This window comes from Hemiscyllium ocellatum, chromosome 9, assembly GCF_020745735.1.
Source record: "Hemiscyllium ocellatum isolate sHemOce1 chromosome 9, sHemOce1.pat.X.cur, whole genome shotgun sequence".
Taxonomy (NCBI): domain Eukaryota; kingdom Metazoa; phylum Chordata; class Chondrichthyes; order Orectolobiformes; family Hemiscylliidae; genus Hemiscyllium; species Hemiscyllium ocellatum.
In genome coordinates, this window is record NC_083409.1 from 47,948,706 (window position 1) to 47,967,831 (window position 19,126).

The window sequence follows — 19,126 nt, forward strand, 5'->3', positions numbered from 1 at the left end:
TTTTACAATGACTTTCCTCATGGCAGAGGGAAGGGTGACCCCATTGTCATTACCACAATCAGTCTTACCTCCTTTCATGAAGCTGATCACAATTACAGAGTCTTTGAGATCCCCTGGCATGCCCAGTGTTTACTTCCAAGTTCAACATTTGGTAAAGCAACTATGATTAGTAAGCAAAGTTGAAAGGCTATAAGTTAGCTCACTGAAAACTGAAGTTCTACAAGAAAGCCATGAAGACCATAAAGTGTGGGCCTGAGAGGCCAATGATGCAAAGGGCAGTTGTAAGGACTCCAGCACTTTAATAAATAAATCAATTTTCCAAAGTGGTAACAATTTAGTTATTTAGTTTTAAATGAACAGAGCTCACTTTCAAAAATGAATTATGTAAAACTACACTGCCACACCTATTCAGCCATCGTTTCAAATTATTTCTGCCATTTCAGATAGATTTGTTGCCTCAACATTTCTGTGATTCCCATGTCTACCAAGTTATAATTCACGGCTCGATCTCCTGTAATGATACTATGGCCCTGAGCTCTATTTCGCCTTTTTTTAAAAATGAAGTGAGGTGAGACAGAGATGATGAGCAGTCGGTCCATAGCCCACGAAGTTAACAGCTTATTAGGCCTTGGGATTTTTGTTTTAAAGCTGGAACAATAGAAGCAGCAAGACAATGTTGGATTGAGCTCCCAAAGAAGCAGGATTTTAGTTTAAATTTTAGTAGTTGTTGCATTTTGGGAGCACCCTGTTATAGCAAAATACTTGAATTCTCTCTCTCACGGAGAGTTTTCTCTTGATGTTATTTCCTCCTGGACTGAAGATTTGCTGTGAGACAATCTATTATACTGAACTTGTCTTTGCCAAGGGTGTCTTTATGGCATGTAACTATACTGGAACAGCTACTGCTCAGTAGTTAAATAATAAATTATTCTATTAAGCGTTCTAATAGTTAAGTTACTCCAATTCTTTTTTCTTTTGTTTGTATTTTAACTGTAATATAAGAATAAAGTGTATTTTGCTTCAAGCCTGGTAATTTGATTAATTGAATTGCATCTGGAACAAAATGCCTTACACCTACTGTTAAAAATAAGGAAAAGGTGAGGTCGAGGCCACCTTAATATATTTTGAGGAGGTTTAGTCTGGTTCGTAACAGTCTCTCAAGATGTTACTCAAGGAGCATTACGCCCAACTCAATCCACAACCACACAGCTCTGTTCCACTTTTACTGACTGCCTTTAGATTTTTACTTTAAATTTGGGTGGTTATGGGATTGAAAGTCCTTGGCCTTGCTGCTTCCAGTACCATGCTCAGTTGCTCTCTGTTCTGCTGAAATACCTACTAGTCCCATAATATGCTATCCTGCTCTCGAATGTATTAATATCCCATTTGCTTCTACCTAATCTTCAATATTCTCCAACACTGCGACTTTAATACAAACTCTGATCTCTCTGCCACCCTTTCATTATTTGCCACCCAGAACATAGGCCAAAAAAGGTGAATATTCAGAACAGCAGAAGGCCAGGAACAAAAGCAAAATAAACACAAGTCAATAACACAGCAACGAAGAGGAAAAAGCAACAAGGCAGGACAGGCAACAGAAAGGCTTCATGCTGCATCTTGTCAGGAGCAAAGCCAGACAGATCTAGTATAGCCAAACAGCTTAATGATATTTTATCATACAAGGTTCCCTGCACATTATCCAAATTTAATAAAACTAAAATTGCATGGAAAATCTTTAAACAATTGAAAAAGCAAGTGCCACAATTTCTGTCAAACCAATCTCTCTCAGCTACCTCATGAACATGAAACACACTAAACCATCTAGCTGAAGCGAGAGAAATACTCATTTTCATAAGACACCATTCATAACCTCAGGACATCTCAAAATGCTTCACAGCCAAAGTATTTTGAAGTGAGATCATTATTGTAACGTAAGGAAATTTAGCAGGCAGTATGTGCACAGCAAGTTACAATTATATGTTTATCATATAATTATCAAATGATTTAAATTAGGATCAGCACTAAGGCTAGACTCTCATTTTCAAACATTCATAGATCATGCTGTAACTAGCCCAAACCCTCTTATCTGTGAAATGAACTGCTGAAATGTAAAAGAACATGCATCAACAATAGAAAATTTACACTGAAAAATATGTGTTAGGATCTTTCACAGCAATAGGAATTATGAGTCAGCATTCTGTACTTTACGAATTCACTGGAAGGCCATGCATAAAAGGATTCCATACCTCATGCTGATACCACAAAGATTGTTTTGTCTGGTTCCCTAACAGAAAAGAACAGCAAAAAAAGCACGGCATTTGATGGACTACTTGTTGGCTTGGTTAGGAGCATTATACGTTTGTGCCTTATTTTTGCCTTTCAGCTCGTGTCTTAAATCACCTCACAAACGGGGATGTATGCAAAATCCCAAACATAGTCAGGTATAAATCACCAATTTGCTTCAACACGATTATTTGCTTCATTTCAAATAATGAGTGAAAAATTCTAATGGTGCCATGTTTGATTCACTCAGTTAATTAATACCCACATTTCCCCACAATTATAAGAATGCAGTCATCGATAGAATAAAATGGAGTCAAGTGAAATTACTACCTGAGTGTATGCTCAAAGTCGATATCATCCACAGAGGCTGTAACGCAGGGACAGTTTGCATGCCTTTCCGCTTCATTTTTGGGCAGGGAGGATGAACAGACAAGAAAAAAAAAACGACGTCAAGATAAGATTTTACATTTAAAATTGAAGGACAGAGACGGATACCTGTTATAAGAATATTACCCTGCATTAAAATGTTAAAGCTCCAGATTATAACAGTTTTTTGATTCACTACATTTCAGAAACTGAGAAGGTTTAAAATCTCTGAGGCTTCTGATTCACAACTCTCTGTTAGGACATGAGAATACTATGGACTAAACAGTCTATTAAAGATACAGACATAGGTATTGATACTGGAAAGGTCATAAATTAATTAATTCCCTTATCATTAACATGAGTTATTAATGTGAAAGCCCAGAGACTTAATTACAAACATCTTCTGACTGGAATGTGTTCAAAATGCAAGAGCACAGCTGAAAGCAGTCAATCATCGGCAGATGCCACCATGGTTTAAAGTAATTGATATAATCTATATTTCCAGCATGCAGCTTTGATTTGGGTTTCTAACATGTATACCAGGTGAATCCAAAGGTAATATAGAAGTCAAGACATGTATTTAATAACTGACCAATAACACATTTACAGCCATTTCTAACAAACAACAATACAGCATAGAAACAGGCCATTTGGCTCTCCAAGCTTGTACTGCCATATTTTGCCCTTCCCTGCTAAAACTGTCTTCACTTAAAGATTCGCGTCCCTCTGTTTCTTTCCTGTTATGTATTCATTGCCATAAGGTTTCTGGTTTGATTTATAATGGACGGGTCAAATATTCTGCTTCCCAGGAATAGAGTTGTGAAATGGTACACAAGGAAGGAAATTTCATTGCCGGTGCCAGAAAATAGAGGATTTTCAGTTTTATTTGCATTCAGTGTCAGCTTCAAGGACTTCCGGGTTAGGTATAGCACAGTCTACTTCATTACAAATGTTAATTCAACCAGAAACCTGGGAGGTCAATTCACTAGTAAAGACTCAGTTGTTTGCATTTCACTGCCACCTTAAGAGCAATTGGAAGTGGGCAATACACACTGGCCTGGCCATCATGAGAAAGAATTTAAAATTTACTTTTGTTCAACAATTGTCTCAAAATAGTGGGACATTTGCTGTTCACCATACCAGCCATCTTATAGGAATCTCCTTAGTAACCAACATTTTCATCCAAATTTGAATCCTGTTTTGCAATGTGGACAGTACTAACATTTTGGACAAATTATAATTAATAATTAGATTCCCTACAGTGCGGAAACAGGCCCTTCGGCCCAACAAGTCCACACCGACCCTCCGAAGAGTAACCCACCCAGACCCATTACCCTAATCCCTACTAATGCACCTATCACTATGTGCAATTTAGCATGACCAATTCACCTGACCTGCACATCTTTGGACTGTGGGAGGAAACCAGAGCACCTGGAAGAAACCCACACAGATATGGGAAGAACATGCAAACATGGGGAGAATGTGCAAACTCCACGCAGACAGTCACCCGAGGCTGGAATCAAACCTGGGTCCCTGAAGCAGTGCTAACCACTGATTCACCTTGCCACCCATAAATTAGTTTGAGATTTAACTTCATTGGGGTGCTCACTACAGCCAGCCATCAAAAGAAACCTCATTCCATCAGCTGAACCTGAAAATAAATTAATATCCCAAAAAATTAATATGACAGTGTCTAATCCAATGCATTAAACTCTCGTCCATGAAGAAAAAGGACTATTTCTTTGATGCTTGTATACTGCTTGTTTTTTTTAAAGAATATTCACTTTTGGCAGAAGGATTAACAATTTACATCTGAAGACCCTCAAGAATCTGAAAAGAAGTACTAAATGTTTTCTTTGGTGTCTCCATTTAGTGGAGGTTAATTCATTTAGTCTAGCCTGCAACTGAATGCTAATACCCTATCAATTTAAGCAATTCACTGTTTTCCCCTGCAGCAGAGACTGCCGTGCCAGGCTGGAACTCCTGAGACACATGCTCAATAGGTTTGAACATGACAATGTAAACCATCGCCTTACAAGATGGAAGGTTGTCTATCTACTTAGAATATTTGGAGCATTGCTTACTTACACTGCCATTCTGATATCTCTAGTCAATTTTCCTAAAATAATTGTCCTTTTTGTCTCTCCAATCTCAAACCATAAATATTAAAACATCCAAATCTCTGCAACAAAATAAAAACAAAGAACTGTAGATGCTGGAAATCTGAAACAAAAAAAAGCAGAAATAGCTAGAGAAACTCAGCAGGTCTGGCAACATCTAGTGACTTAATCTTTAATTTTTTTTAGCTAAGTGTATTGTGTTGCTCAGTTGTTGTTACATTTCCCCCAGATTTGATGAATTGAAATTGGCCAGGCAAGACAAATCCTGATGAAGTGCTTATGCCCGAAACGTCAATTCTTCTGTGCCTTGGATGCTGCTTGACCTGCTGTGATTTTCCAGCAACACTCTCAACTCTGATCTCCAGCATCTGCAGTCCTCACTTTCTCCTCCAAGACAAATCCTGACTTGACTATGAAATACAAATTTTGAGGTACCCATAACATGCATTATTGGAAAAGTTCCAGATGTCAGAAACATGATATAAGAGATTTCTCACAAAGTGGGAGTACAATGTAGAATTGCTCAGGATTGAAAAAGGGCCATTCAACCCCCTTTTATCTTGGTTCTTGGATAAAGTTTTCGCCAATTAGTCCCATTCCCTGAATATTCTCCATTGTGCTATAACAGTTTCCCTTTACAAATGTTCTATATATCCCATTCCCTTTAAAAGCTTTTACTGAATCTTGATCCACCAATCATTCATGCAATGAATTCCACATGGTAATAACCATGAAGTGATGTTATCATCTAGTGTTAAATAATGCAGTAAAAAATAACTTGAACTGTTGTTAGGCGGTGATAAAGTGATTTTTGCTGAGAGAGAAGGTAAGGAAACAGAACTGGTCAGCTTGGTGACCTGCTGGGGAAACTCAAATTGTTTAGCTTTTGTTATATTAAAATAAGACAGCTTGATTGCAAAATTAATTAAGTAGATTGTGCTGTTTGAAAAGAGGGAGCAATTTCAATTTTAAGAAATCCATCAAGTTAATAGTCCAACAGGATGGTCAAAAAGGATGCCCATTTCAAGGAAGACAGAAAAAATGATTTTAGCACATTTTGGAAGTAAGAATAGGGACAGGATAAATGCTAACATGTTAAATGAAACAGAAGGAAGGAAAGATCTTTAGAGGTGAAATCAAATCAATATAATTCATGGGAGCAACATGACTAATGTCACAATACTATGGCTTTAAGAGGTGTAGTTGATCATGTTTTTTGTAATGAAGATAGATTGAGACAGATAACAAGCAGTCTGCACAAAGCCAATAAAGTAAACAGCCTGTTTTTTTTTAAAGCTGAAACAACAAAAGCAGCCTGAATGGGTGGGATCAAGTCCCTTAGAAAAAAGATTTTTCATTTTTGCTTTTAACACTTGCTGGGATTTTGAAGTTGGATGTGGAAGCTCTTATTCCTCTGTTACAGCTAAAAGTTTGTGAGACTTGCACATGAGATGATCTATTTTACTGGATTTGCTTTTGCCAAAGGTGCAGTTATGGGATGCTACAATGTTGGAACAATTAATTAGTAGTAATTAATATATATTTTATTTTGTTAAGCATTTTGACAGTTATATTTAAGTCAAATTGTCTTTTTATTTTATCTGCATTTTAACTGTCGTATAAAAATCAAGTGTGGTTTGCTTAAAATCAAGTAGTTTGACTGATTGAATTGCGTCTGTAACTTAATGCCTTACATTTGCTTTTAAAATATTAAAAAGTTAGGGTCTAGGCTAATTTCTTAATATATTTTGAGGGAGTTTGGTCTGATCCATAACAGTAGATTGTGACATAAAAAGACCAACAGAAGTCTTCTCTGCACGATCAGAAGGCAAAAGTAACAACATATCCAAAGGTATTCAATATTTAGGAAGGACAGGTAAAATGGAAAAGAATATGGAATGGAACCGTTAGTAAAAGATGAAATCATTGCAGTTGTGAGAAAAGGATATTGGTTTAGAAAATCTAGAAAGAAAATCAGTCTGGCTAGAGCTAAGAAGCAACAGGAGTTGGAAACATTAGTGGATATCATCTATAAGCTTCAAAAAAGTAGTGGTAAAGTAGGGAACAGCATTAAACAGGAAATTAATGAAGCACGTGACAAGGACGCTACAGTTATCACGGGTGACTTTAATCTACATAGAGACTGGGCAAACCACATTCACAATATCAAGTATTGGCTGCATTCCTCGAGTATGAGCGAAAGAGTTTTTTTAGACCAGTGCATAGAGGAATAGGGTTAACTAGATTTGTATTGTACGATGAGAAAGGATTAATTAATCTTGTGTGGGACAAAAAGTAAAGTGGTCCAATCAAAAATAGGGTCCTAAATTCAAACAAATGGAACTGTGATGGTTTGAGGGGTGAACTGGCTACGATAAACCTTTTGCTTAAATTAAACAGTCTGACAATGTATTAGATTAGATTAGATTAGCTTACTTACTGTGTGGAAATAGGCCTTTCGGCCCAACAAGTCCACACCAACCCTCCGCAGGCACATGGAGAATGTGCAAACTCCACACAGACAGTTGCCTGAGGCGGGAATTGAACCCGGGTCTTTGGCGCTGTGAGGCAGCAGTGCTAACCACTGTGCCACCATGCCACCCCTTTATTGGATTGGCAATGACTAATACATTAGAGACAAAAGCATGCACTCCTTACATATTCTGTTCTGACACAAAAAAGAACAACAGGAAAAGTGACTCAACCAAGGATAAATAACTAAATTAATTAGACTAATTAGAAAAAGAAGATTCACAAAATTGGGAGAAAGAGTAGCATGCTTGAGGATTTGAAGCAGTTTAGAATTTGGCAAAGAAAGACCAAGAGACTAATTAAATGGCACATTAAAAAAAAGAGTATGAGAGTAAATTTGGAAGGAACAGGAAAAAGGACTGTAAAAGTTTATTCAACTATTTAAAAAGAAAACAAAGAGAGTCAAAACAAATGTAGATCCCTTTCAGTCCAAAATGGGAGAATCAATAATGGAGAACAAGCTGAACAGCTACTTTAGTTCTGTCTTCACAGAAAACACAAGTGACTTCCCAAACATGCTCAGGAACTAGGAGTCTATGGAGAAGGAGGAATTGCTGACAATTATTATTAGCGGGAAAAAAAAGAGGAGAAATTAATGGGACTGAAAGCTGAAGAATTCCTAGGGCCTGATAATAAAGATCCCAGAATACCAAAGGAGGTAGCCTGGAAACAATAGGTGCATCGGTTATCAAGTTTCGAAATTCGGTACAAGATGGAACAACCCTAGGAGATTGGAGAGTAGCAATTGCAACTCTCAATGTAAAAAGGAAGCATGGAGAAAACTGGGATTATAGATCAGTTAGCCTAAACTTGTAAGGAAAATCTGAAAATCTATAATAAAAGAGGTGACAGCAGGGCATTTTGAAAATACCTATGCTTGCTTTCATTAGATGTAAACATGGATTTATGAAAGGGAAGTCATGTTTAACAAACCTATTCAGAGGTTTTTGAGTGTAACAAGTAAAGTCAAGAAGGAGGGGCCAGTAGGTATAGTATACTTGGATTTTAGAAAGCTTTTGATAAAGTCGCACAAGAGGTTAGTGTGTAAAATGAAAGTACATGAGATCAGGGGTAATGTACAGGCATTGACTGAGAATTGATTAGAAGACAGGAAGGAGAGTAGGAACAAACGGGTCTTTTTCAGATTTGAAGACAGTAACTAGCGGGGTATCAGTGCTTAGGCCTTAGCTATTCACAATATATATCAAAGATTTGTGATGATGGAATCAAATGTAATATTTCTACGTTTGCTAAATGACGCAAAACTAGGTAGGATTCTAAGTGGTGAGGGGAATGAAAAGAGTCATCAAGGCAATTTAGCCAAGTGAAAATATATGGCAGGATAATATGCATAAACGTGAAGTTGTTCATCTTGTTAGGAAAATAAGAATGGCACAGACTTATTTAAATTGTGATAGATACACTGGGTGTCCTTGTGTATCGGTCATGCAGGTGCAGCAAACAGCTAAGGAGACAAATGGATGTTGGCCTTTAGTGTAAAGAGACTTTGAATACAGGAGCAAGGATGGCTTACTATAGTTGTACATGGCCTTGGTAAGTTCGCACATGAAGTATTGTGTACAGTTTTTCTAATAAAAAAAAATGTACCTGTTATAGAGGAGGGCAGTGAACGTTCACTAGAATGACAATATGTCTAATGAGGCAATACTGGGTCAACTAGCAGAACTAGCAGTTCTGAGCAAGGATTACTCGACACAAAACGTTAACAGATTTCGCTCCACAGATGATGTCAAATCAGCCGAGATTTTCCAGCAATTTCTGTTTTTGGGTCAACTAGGCCTGTTTTCACTGGAATTTAGTAGAATGAGATAGGATCTAATATAAAATACTTACTTGACATTTTGTATGGTCAGGCCGGATGCCTGAATGGTGTTTCCCCTGTCTTGGATGTCTACAACAAGGGAACACTGTCTTAGGACACAGGGTAGGCCAACGCGGATGAAAATGAGGAGAAATTTCTTCACTCACAGATGGCGAATGTGTGCAACTCGCTCCACATAATTCTATTCAGGCCAAATCACTGAATATATTTAACATATAGATTTCTAGACACAAAATGCATCAAAGGGTAAGGGGAGAGAGCAGTAGTGTTGATTTTTGAGATGGTAGAACTGATGCGTGAGGAGAGACTGAGTCAGTTGGATTTTATTCACTGGAGTTCAGAAGAATGAGATGGTGGTGGTGGTGGTTGGCGGGGGGGTGGGGGGGTGGGGGGGGGGTGGGCATGGTCTTGTGGAAACCTATACAATTCTAACAGGACTACAAACATTAGATACAGGAAGGCAGTTTCCAGTGGTGGAGAAGTGCAGAACCAGGGATCATAGTTTAACGATAAAACCTTTTAGGGCTGAGATGAGGATAAATTTCATAACCCGGAGTGTGGTGAGCCCGTGAAATTCACTATTACAGAAAGTGGTTGAAGCCAAAACATTGCGTGTTTTCAAGAAGGAGATAGATATTGCTTTCGTGGCCTAAGGGATCAAGGCATACGGGAAGAGGGTGGGGTTAAAGTATTGTAGTGTTGAGGTAAAGAAGTGGTATCTCCAAACTAGATTATTACAGGTGAATTGGACATGACAACAAGCAATTGAAGAAAATGGAAAATTACACAGAAAGCAGGCCCAATGCAGAAACACCCAATTTCAGCCGAGAGGCAACTGCATGACCTAGCCCTGGGTAGGAAATAGAATAACTGTGCAGTTTACACAGAGACACCTGGAGTGGTTTTGACACAAATGAATGCCCGTCCAAAGTACTGAAAGTACTAAGAAATGGTGATTCAGCATGTAATATTAGATTCAGACCAGGGACTTTTCCCCACTCATCAGACTTCCACAATCAGACGAGGGTTGTGAGACAGGTGCCGTGGAATCTGAGATTCCATGTTGCCAAAGTTCCTGATGAGCTGAAAGGCAGAGAGACTCCTTAGTTTGTATGTAAAGTAGATTAAGTTAATAGATTCACTCACTACCTTGTACATACAAATGAAATTAGGCTATTAAATTAGATTCACTCATTAGTTTCGCACATAGAGTCAGAGTCATACAGGTGTGTAGCATGGAAACAGACCCTTCTGTCTAAAATTCATCCATGCCGACCAGAAACCCAAAATTAATCTCGTCCCACTTGCCTGTAGTTGGCCCATCTCTTTCTAAAAAGGAGACAATGAGGAGCAGATGCTAGAGAGCCAGAGTCGAAATATATGGCACTGGAAAAACACAGCATGTCAGGTAGCATCCAAGGAGCAGGAGAGCCAACATTTTGGGCATAAGCCCTTCCCCAGGAACGATTAAGGTCTTATGCCCAAAATGTCAACTCTCCTGATCCTTGGATGCTGCCTGACTTGCTGTGCTTTTCCAGGGCCATACTTTTTGACCGATATCCTTCTAAACCCTTCCTATTCATATACCCACCCAGATGCCATTTAAATGTTGTAATTGTACCAGCCGCCACCACTTCCTCTGGCAGCTCATTCCATACACACACCACCCTCTGTGTGACAAAGTTGCCCCTTATGCCATCTTGTATTCATTTTGATCTAGACATCACAAGAAATCATTAGGCACGTATGGCCTAACAATACACTTGGTGCTGTGAGCAGCATGGCCTGGGAAACATTCCATATCCCAGAATAGTCCAGGGGGATTCTGAGCAAAATCCCAAAGGGGCTACTCCCTGTGTAGAGACAAAGCAAGAGTGTGTAATGGCACCCTGGAGCTGGAAGGAGCAGACAAAAGATTAAAGATTCTTAGGCACAGTTAGGGAAAAGATCAACAAGTCCCTTTCCTTGAGAAGTTAAAGAAGAACTCCACAAAAATTGGATTGTATTCACAGTGTCCATGACAGTTTTTGTTTTAAAGGACGACATGATGATACCTGACTCGGGTTCTGCCCTTCTGAGACAAGCAGAGCTGACTCTTACTGTTGGCAATTTTAAATTTGCTCACACACCTTCTGAGAGATACGTTGTTTGAACATCATTAATCCACTTGGCTTCTTACAAAGCCACAGTGGATTTTGTGTTTTATTGTACATTTTATTTTGAACAGGTATCAAGAACACAGTGACGGAGAACAGAGTAAGGGAGCTGGAAGTCTTGCAGAGGCAAAATATTTGAAAACTGATTACAATCAATTGAATCTTTAACATAAGAGTATTGTTTAAAAGCCTGAATGTAATTATTTCTGAAATTGGAAATGACAAAATTGCTTAATACAAACTGCCAGTTCAAACACACAATGGCAAATTTTTGAATTTTAAAGGACAAATAATTTAAATCTTTAAGTTTTAATTTAAAGCAAGAGCCAATGAAAACAGTTTAGATGGTTTTAATTTGCATCAGAATAAAATGAGATAGATTGTTTGGTAAAAACATTACTCGATCACTATTTACCTCACATGAAACCTGCCAGCCCAACAACACTACTCATGCTGTGCATAAAAGAAACTTTGGAGAATGTTTTCAATTTTGAATTTGGAATAATTTTGAAAGAAGGAAAGTCAAATATTATTCAGGGAGTTACATTGGAGAAAATTGTATGTACTTTTTTTTCAAAGAAAGACCAAGCAAGCAAGATTTGGTAATGCTTGAAGCCACACAGTAACAATGTTTGTGTGTCTCTTTTAAGTTATTGTGGGAAATGCTGTTTATTATTTACTTTGGATGTAAAGTTTTCTCTAGAATTGTTGAATCAGTTATAATGGTAATTATTAGGGGCCCATTCAGAATAAAAGAATAGTGACAGGGAAAAAGTGACACAGCATTAAATGGAAATGGGAATGACCCACCTTGGGTGTAGTTAAATGGAATATATCCAATGAAATCAAAGTGCTGATAGAATTAAAGAATGAATAGTTTTCTGTCATCCTTGCTTGTGACTTTTTTTTTAAAAAAGGGAACTGAAGAGGATGATTTGACCATCGTCTGGAACATTGGGACCAGCGGAGAAGGATATTTGTATCCTCCAGTAAAAAATGAGGTCTGTATCCTCCACCAACTTTCGATCTGTCAAACAATCCGCTGAAAGTCAAGAATATGTGACATGATCTTGGATTACTGATCTAAGTGTGCAATAATGGTTGCTATATCTGAAATAACAAATAGATAAGAATGCATGATAAAAATGACGGAAGAATGGTTATTGTGGCCTGGAAGAGCACAGAAAATATAATTTGAATGGTAAGGCACTGACACGTAATCCATGGAGAAACTGGCTTTAAAACAATGGAAGTGGTAATAGTGAAATAAAGTTAAAATGGAAATGAAAGGATGATTGGCTAATATGTCAAAATGTTACGGAGGAGAAAGATTCAGGGTGGGAAGGGGATTTATGGTGGTCAGAGTTGAACAGCCTATCAGATGGCATACAGTTACCCCATCTTCAGCAATTGTAGCCCAGTATTCAAACCAGTAGCTATGTCAAAGATTGCCATGTGCTCAAGAGTGGAGTAAGGGGAACCCCTCTGAATAATGGCGAGATGTAAAAACAGAAGCTAAGACAAAACAAAATGTTTGTTATCTGACTGAAAGCAGAAATTGATACATTAAATTCAATGGATGTTGAGACCCTATAAAATAAGTTGGCAAGGACAACTAACTACAGAAGCTATTAAATTATCTGCTGTATGGACCAAACCATTAGCAAATAGAGATTCTGTAAATTGGTTTTCAACCAACATTATTTGGAAATTTGCTAAATTGCACTGTCAAGGAAACACATCACATCCACATGGATCTTAGGGGGCGAAGCTAGTCGTATGCACTGTAATTTGTATGGCTGTACAGTTTGACACAATGGTTAAAAAAAAACACTTCATTGCTTTCTGGACCCTTTTATCTGGAAATTATTATTTAACCTCATACATGTCAACTTAATGTTTAAGTCTGATATGTTAAAGACCACAGTATGTCATGCTACCTTTTTGGTTTTAATTAGTACACAGCAGCAAAACATAGTGCCAGTTTATCACCGTACCCCATCTGCTTGAGATAATGCTATGAACACGAATGTTTGATGGAAAATGGTTGGATGATAACAACCAATCCCACCAGGAGGATGATTGCATGGCTTTTCCACACCCTTACCTTTTAACATTGTATGACAAAGTGGTAACGTCGTTCATATGCATTCACCCACAAAACTGGTCCTAACCACGTGTGTGACCAGCACTTATATAGTCTATCGTAATGATCAAAGAGAGAATCTATCCAACAACTTATGTAGGGACAAAATTTATGTTATTTATAATCCAATTGAATATAAACCCTACGTAATCAAAAGAATCGGAGGCTATAACCACGTATCACATCTCCAATTGATCAAATAGGGTACTTCTGTATGTGCCATTAAGAAATTGCAGATTTTCCTAGCACAGCATCTCATTTGGCAAGAGTACAGCATGATTTCTTACAGCAAGAAACTGCCATGACTTACAGCCATGATCAATTGATTTGCATAGCGAACAATTTAGGAACCCGTACTGTACATCATTGGTGGGGACATATTTACAGGGTGGTCACTTAAAGTATCAGCAGTATTCTCCCTCTTATGGCACCTAGTTGTTGTATTATTGTTAGTATTTTTGTTTCTTGTTTTTATTCACCTGCATAATGGCATGTAAAACCAACATGCAAATATTGAACAATATGTATGTGTTGTATAAAGTTTTGAAAATCTGTTTTGAAGACTAAAGGGTTCTGTGTAATATTGAGTTTAAAAAATAATATATTCAAACCAGATCATTAAAGGTTAATTGGATAAGTGGAAAATTACACAGAAAGCAGACCTCATGCAAAAACAAACTGTTTTAACCGGGTGGGAAACAGAATATTGCACAGTTAATACAAATTCACCTGGAGTGGTTTTTGAACAATGGAATCCCCGGAAACATACTGGAAGTACAAAGAAATGGCAATACATCACATAATATTAGATTCAGAATAGGATTAATATCAGGAACTCTGCCCCACTCATTGAACTTTCTCCTTGGAGTGGAGTTTATGAGACTGCCATGGAATCGGAGATGGAACTCCAAGTGCTACCATCACCAAAGTTCCTGATGACCAGAAAGGCAGTGGGATTCATAGGTTTGTATGTAAAGTAGATTAAGTTAATAGATTCACTTGTTAATTTGTACATATATCAGGTAGATTAGGCTAATAAATTAGCCTCACTCACTAGTTTATTTGAAGCTTGTGTGTCTTCTGGTATTGATTTTGATCAGACCTTAAAGAACCCATTAGGTACTTCCAGTCGGATAATACAGGTATTGAGCTCAATCAACCACGAACATATTGAATGGTGGAGCAAGCTTGAGGTGCCAATCAACCTACTCTTGCTCTTATCTTCTATGTTTCAATGTTAGAGAGGATCAGCCACCATCACACTGAATGGCGCACAGACTTAGACTTTGCCCTCATCAATTCTTTTTGTTACTTCTTCAAAAAACTCAATCAAGTTAGCGAGATACTGTTTCCCATTCACAAAGCCATGTTGAGTATCCCTAATCAATCTGTCCCTCAGGATTCCCTCCAACAATGTCCACAATTGATGTCAGGTTCACCGGTCTATACTTGCCTGGTTTTTCCTTACCACCTTTCTTAAATAGTGGCACCACATTTGCTAACCTCCAATCTTCTGGGACTACACATGTGGCTATCTATGATAAAAATATCTCAGCAAGGAACCCAGCAATTATTTCCCGAGATTCCCACAAAGTTCTAGAGTCCACCTAATCAGATCCAAGGGATTTACCACTTTTATGCATATTAAGACGTCTGGCACTGCCTTCTCTGTAATTTGGACAGTTGTCAAGATGTCGCTATTTATTGTCCCACATTCTATATTTACCATATCCTTCTCTACATTAAACACTGATGCAGAATACTTGTTTAGTATCTTCCCCATCTCCTGGGGTTCCACAAAGGGACAGCTTTGTTGATCTTTAAGGGACCCTATTCTCTCTTAATTACCCTTTTAGAAAAATAAACATAGAAAACATAGAAATTTGTCCTAAATGTATTTATAAAACCCCTTTGGATTCTCCTTAACCCTATTTGTCAAAGATATGTCATGTTACCTTTTTGGCTTCCTAATTTCCCTCTTAAGTATATTCATACTGTCTTTATACTCTGAGGAAGGAGATCTCTGCTATCTGTGAGAATAATAGGGTGGTTATGGTAGGGGATTTTAACTTTCCAAACATAGACTGGGACTGTCATAGTGTTAAAAGGTTTAGATGGAGAGGAATTTGTTATGTGCGTACAAGACAATTTTTTGATTCAGTATGTGGATGTACCCACTAGAGAAGGTGCAAAACTTGACCTACTCTTGGGAAATAAGGCAGGGCAAGTGACTGAGGAGTCAGTGGGGGAGCACTTTGGGGCCAGCGATCATAATTCTATTAGATTTAAAATAGCGATGGAAAAGGATAGACCAGATCTAAAAGTTGAAGTTCTAAATTGCAGAAAGGCCAATTTTGACGGTATTAGGCTAAAACTTTCAAAAGCTGATTGGGGACAGATGTTCGCAGGTAAAGGCACGGCCGGAAAATGGGAAGCCTTCAGAAATGAGATAATGAGAATCCAAAAAAAGTATATTTCTGTCAGGGAGAAAGGAAAGGCTGGTAGGTATAGGGAATACTGGATGACTAAAGAAATTGATGGTTTGATTAAGAAAAAGAAGGAAGCATATGTAAGGTATAGACAGGATAGATCGAGTGAATCTTTAGAAGAATACGGAGGCAGTAGGAGTATACTTAGGAGGGAAATCAGGAAGGCAAAAAGTGGACATGAGATAGCGTGGCAAATAGAATTAAGGAGAATCCAAAGGATTTTTACAAACATATTAAGGGCAAAAGGGTAACTAGGGAGAGAATAGGGCCCCTCAAAGATTAGTAAGGTGGCCTTTGTGTGGAGCCACAGAAAATGGGGGAGGTACTAAATGAGTATTTTGCATCAGTATTTACTATGGAAAAGGATATGGAAGATATAGACTGTAGGGAAATAGATAGTGACATCTTGCAAAATGTCCAGATTACAGAGGAGGAAGTGCTGGATGTCTTGAAATGGGTAAAGATGGATAAATCCCCAGGACCTGAGCAGGTGGAAAGCTAGAGAAGTGACTGCTGGGCCTCTTGCAGATATATATTTGTATCGTCGATAGTCACAGGTGAGGCGCTGGAAGACTGAAGTTTGGCAAACATGGTGCCAGTGTTTAAGAAGGGTGGTAAGGACAAGCCAGGAAACTATAGACCAGTGAGCCTGAACTCGGTGGTGGGCAAGTTGTTGGAGGGAATCTGGAGGGACAGGATGTACATATATTTGAAACACAAGAACTGATTAGGGATAAAAAATGAGGTCTGCAAATGCTGGAGATCACAGTTGAAAATGTGTTGCTGGTTAAAGGGCGGCACGGTGGCACAGTGGTTAGCACTGCTGCCTCACAGCGCCTGTAGACCCGGGTTCAATTCCCGACTCAGGCGACTGACTGTGTGGAGTTTGCACGTTCTCCCCGTGTCTGCGTGGGTTTCCTCCGGGTGCTCCGGTTTCCTCCCACAGTCCAAAGATGTGCGGGTCAGGTGAATTGGCCAAGCTAAATTGCCCGTAGTGTTAGGTAAGGGGTAAATGTAGGGGTAAGGGTGGGTTGCGCTTCGGCGGGTCGGTGTGGACTTGTTGGGCCGAAGGGCCTGTTTCCACAATGTAAGTCTAATCTAAAGCACAGCAGGTCAGGCAGCATCCAAGAAATAAGCTTATGCCCGAAACGTCGAATTTCCTATTCCTTGGATGCTGCCTGACCTGCTGTGCTTTAACCAGCAACACATTTTTAACTGATTAGGGATAGTCAACATGGTTTTGTGCGTGGAAAATCATGTCTCACAAACGTGATTGAATTTTTTGAAGTAACAAAGAGGATTGATGAGAGCAGAGCGGTAGATGTGATCTATATGAATTTCAGTAAGGCGCTCGACTAAGTTCCTCACGGTAGGCTGGTAGGCAAGGTTAGACCTCATGGAATACAGGGAGAATTAGCCATTTAGATACAGAATTGGCTCAAAAGGTAGAAGACAGAGGGTGGTGGTGGAGGGTTGTTTTTCAGACGGGTGTCCTGTAACCAGTGGAGTGCCATAAGGATTGGTGCTGGTCCTCTACTTTTTGTCATTTACATAAATGGTTTGGATGTGAGCATAAGAGGTACAGTTAGTAAGTTTGCAGATGACACCAAAATTGGAGGTGTAATGGACAGCGAAGAGGGTTACCTCAGATTACAACAGGATCTGGACCAAATGGGCCAATGGGCTGAGAAGTGGCAGATGGAGTTTAATTCAGATAAATGTGAGGTGCTGCATTTTGGGAAAGCAAATCTTAGCAGGACTTATACACTTAATGGTAAGGTCCAAGGGAGTGTTGCTGAACAAAGAGACCTTGGAGTGCAGGTTCATAGCTCCTTGAAAGTGGAGTCGCAGGTAAATGGGATAGTGAAGAAGGCGTTTGGTATGCTTTCCTTTATTGGTCAGAGTATTGAGTACAGGACTTGGGAGGTTATGTTGCGGCTGTACAGGACATCAGTTAGGCCACTGTTGGAATATTGCGTGCAATTCTGGTCTCCTTCCTTTCAGAAAGATGTGGTGAAACTTGAAAGGGTTCAGAAAAGATTTACAAGAATGTTGCCAGGGTTGGAGGATTTGAGCTGTAGGGAGAGGCTGAACAGGCTGGGGCTGTTTTCCCTGGAGTGTTGGAGGCTGAGGGTGACCTTATAGAGGTTTACAAAATTATGAGGGGCATGGATAGGGTAAATAGGAAAAGTCCTTCCATAGGTTCGGGGAGTCCAGAACTGGAGGGCATAGATTTAAGGTGAGAGGGGAAAGATATAAAAGAGACCTAAGGGGCAACTTTTTCAAGCAGAGGGTGGTACGTGTATGGAATGAGCTGCCAGAGGAAGTGGTGGAGGCTGATACGATTGCAACATTTAAGAGGCATTTAGATGGATATATGAATAGGAAAGGTTTGGAGGGATATGAGCCAGGTGCTGGCAGGTGGGACTAGATTGGGATATCTGGTCTGCATGGACAGGTTGGACCAAAGGGTGTACATCTCTACGACTCTATAATCACAAGATTTCTACTGTTTATACCTGACATATGCTTTGCTCTTTTTCTTGACCAAAACCTCAATTACTCTCGTCATCCAGCATTCCCAACACCTACCAGCCTTTGCCCTTCACTCTAACAGGAACATACTGTCTTTGATTTATCATCTCATTTTTGAAAGCTTCTTATTTTCTAGCTATCCCTTTACCTGCAAACATCCACCCCCAATCAATTTTTGAAAATTTTTGCACTGTTAAAATTGGCCTTCCTTCAGTTTAGAACTTACACTTTTAGATTCAGTCTATCCTTTTCCATCACTATTTTAATACTAATGAAATTATGGTTGCTGGCTCCACTGACACCTCAGTCACCCGTCTTGCTTTATTTCCCAAAAAAAAAGTTTTGCATTTTCTCTCGTAGGTACATCCACATACTGAATCAGAAGATTTTCTTGTACACACTTAAATTCCTCTCCATCCAAGCCCTGAACACTATGGAAGGCCCAGTCTATGTTTGGAAAGTTAGAATCCCCTACGACAACCACTCTTTCATTGTACAAGTATTTCTTTTAAGCTTGAAAGCCTTTTGCCTGATGCAGTATCTGTTAGCTATAATGGGTGACACATTGGCTAAGTGGTTGCACTGCTGCCTTACAGTGCCAGGGACTAAGGTTCGATTCCAGCCTCGGAAGACTGTGAGGAATTTGCACATTCTCC

General features: G+C 39.0%; 1 protein-coding gene across 2 annotated transcripts in view; it reads right to left on the reverse strand.

Annotated features, from left to right (window-relative positions):
• acot11a (acyl-CoA thioesterase 11a) overlaps positions 1-19,126 on the reverse strand; it is an 86,208-nt gene that overhangs the window by 47,071 nt on the left and 20,011 nt on the right. For both annotated transcript variants that reach the window (XM_060830249.1, XM_060830248.1), the window contains exon 3: positions 2,614-2,683. In XM_060830249.1, the coding sequence (XP_060686232.1) occupies positions 2,614-2,683 (70 nt within the window). The remainder of the gene's footprint in view (positions 1-2,613; positions 2,684-19,126) is intronic.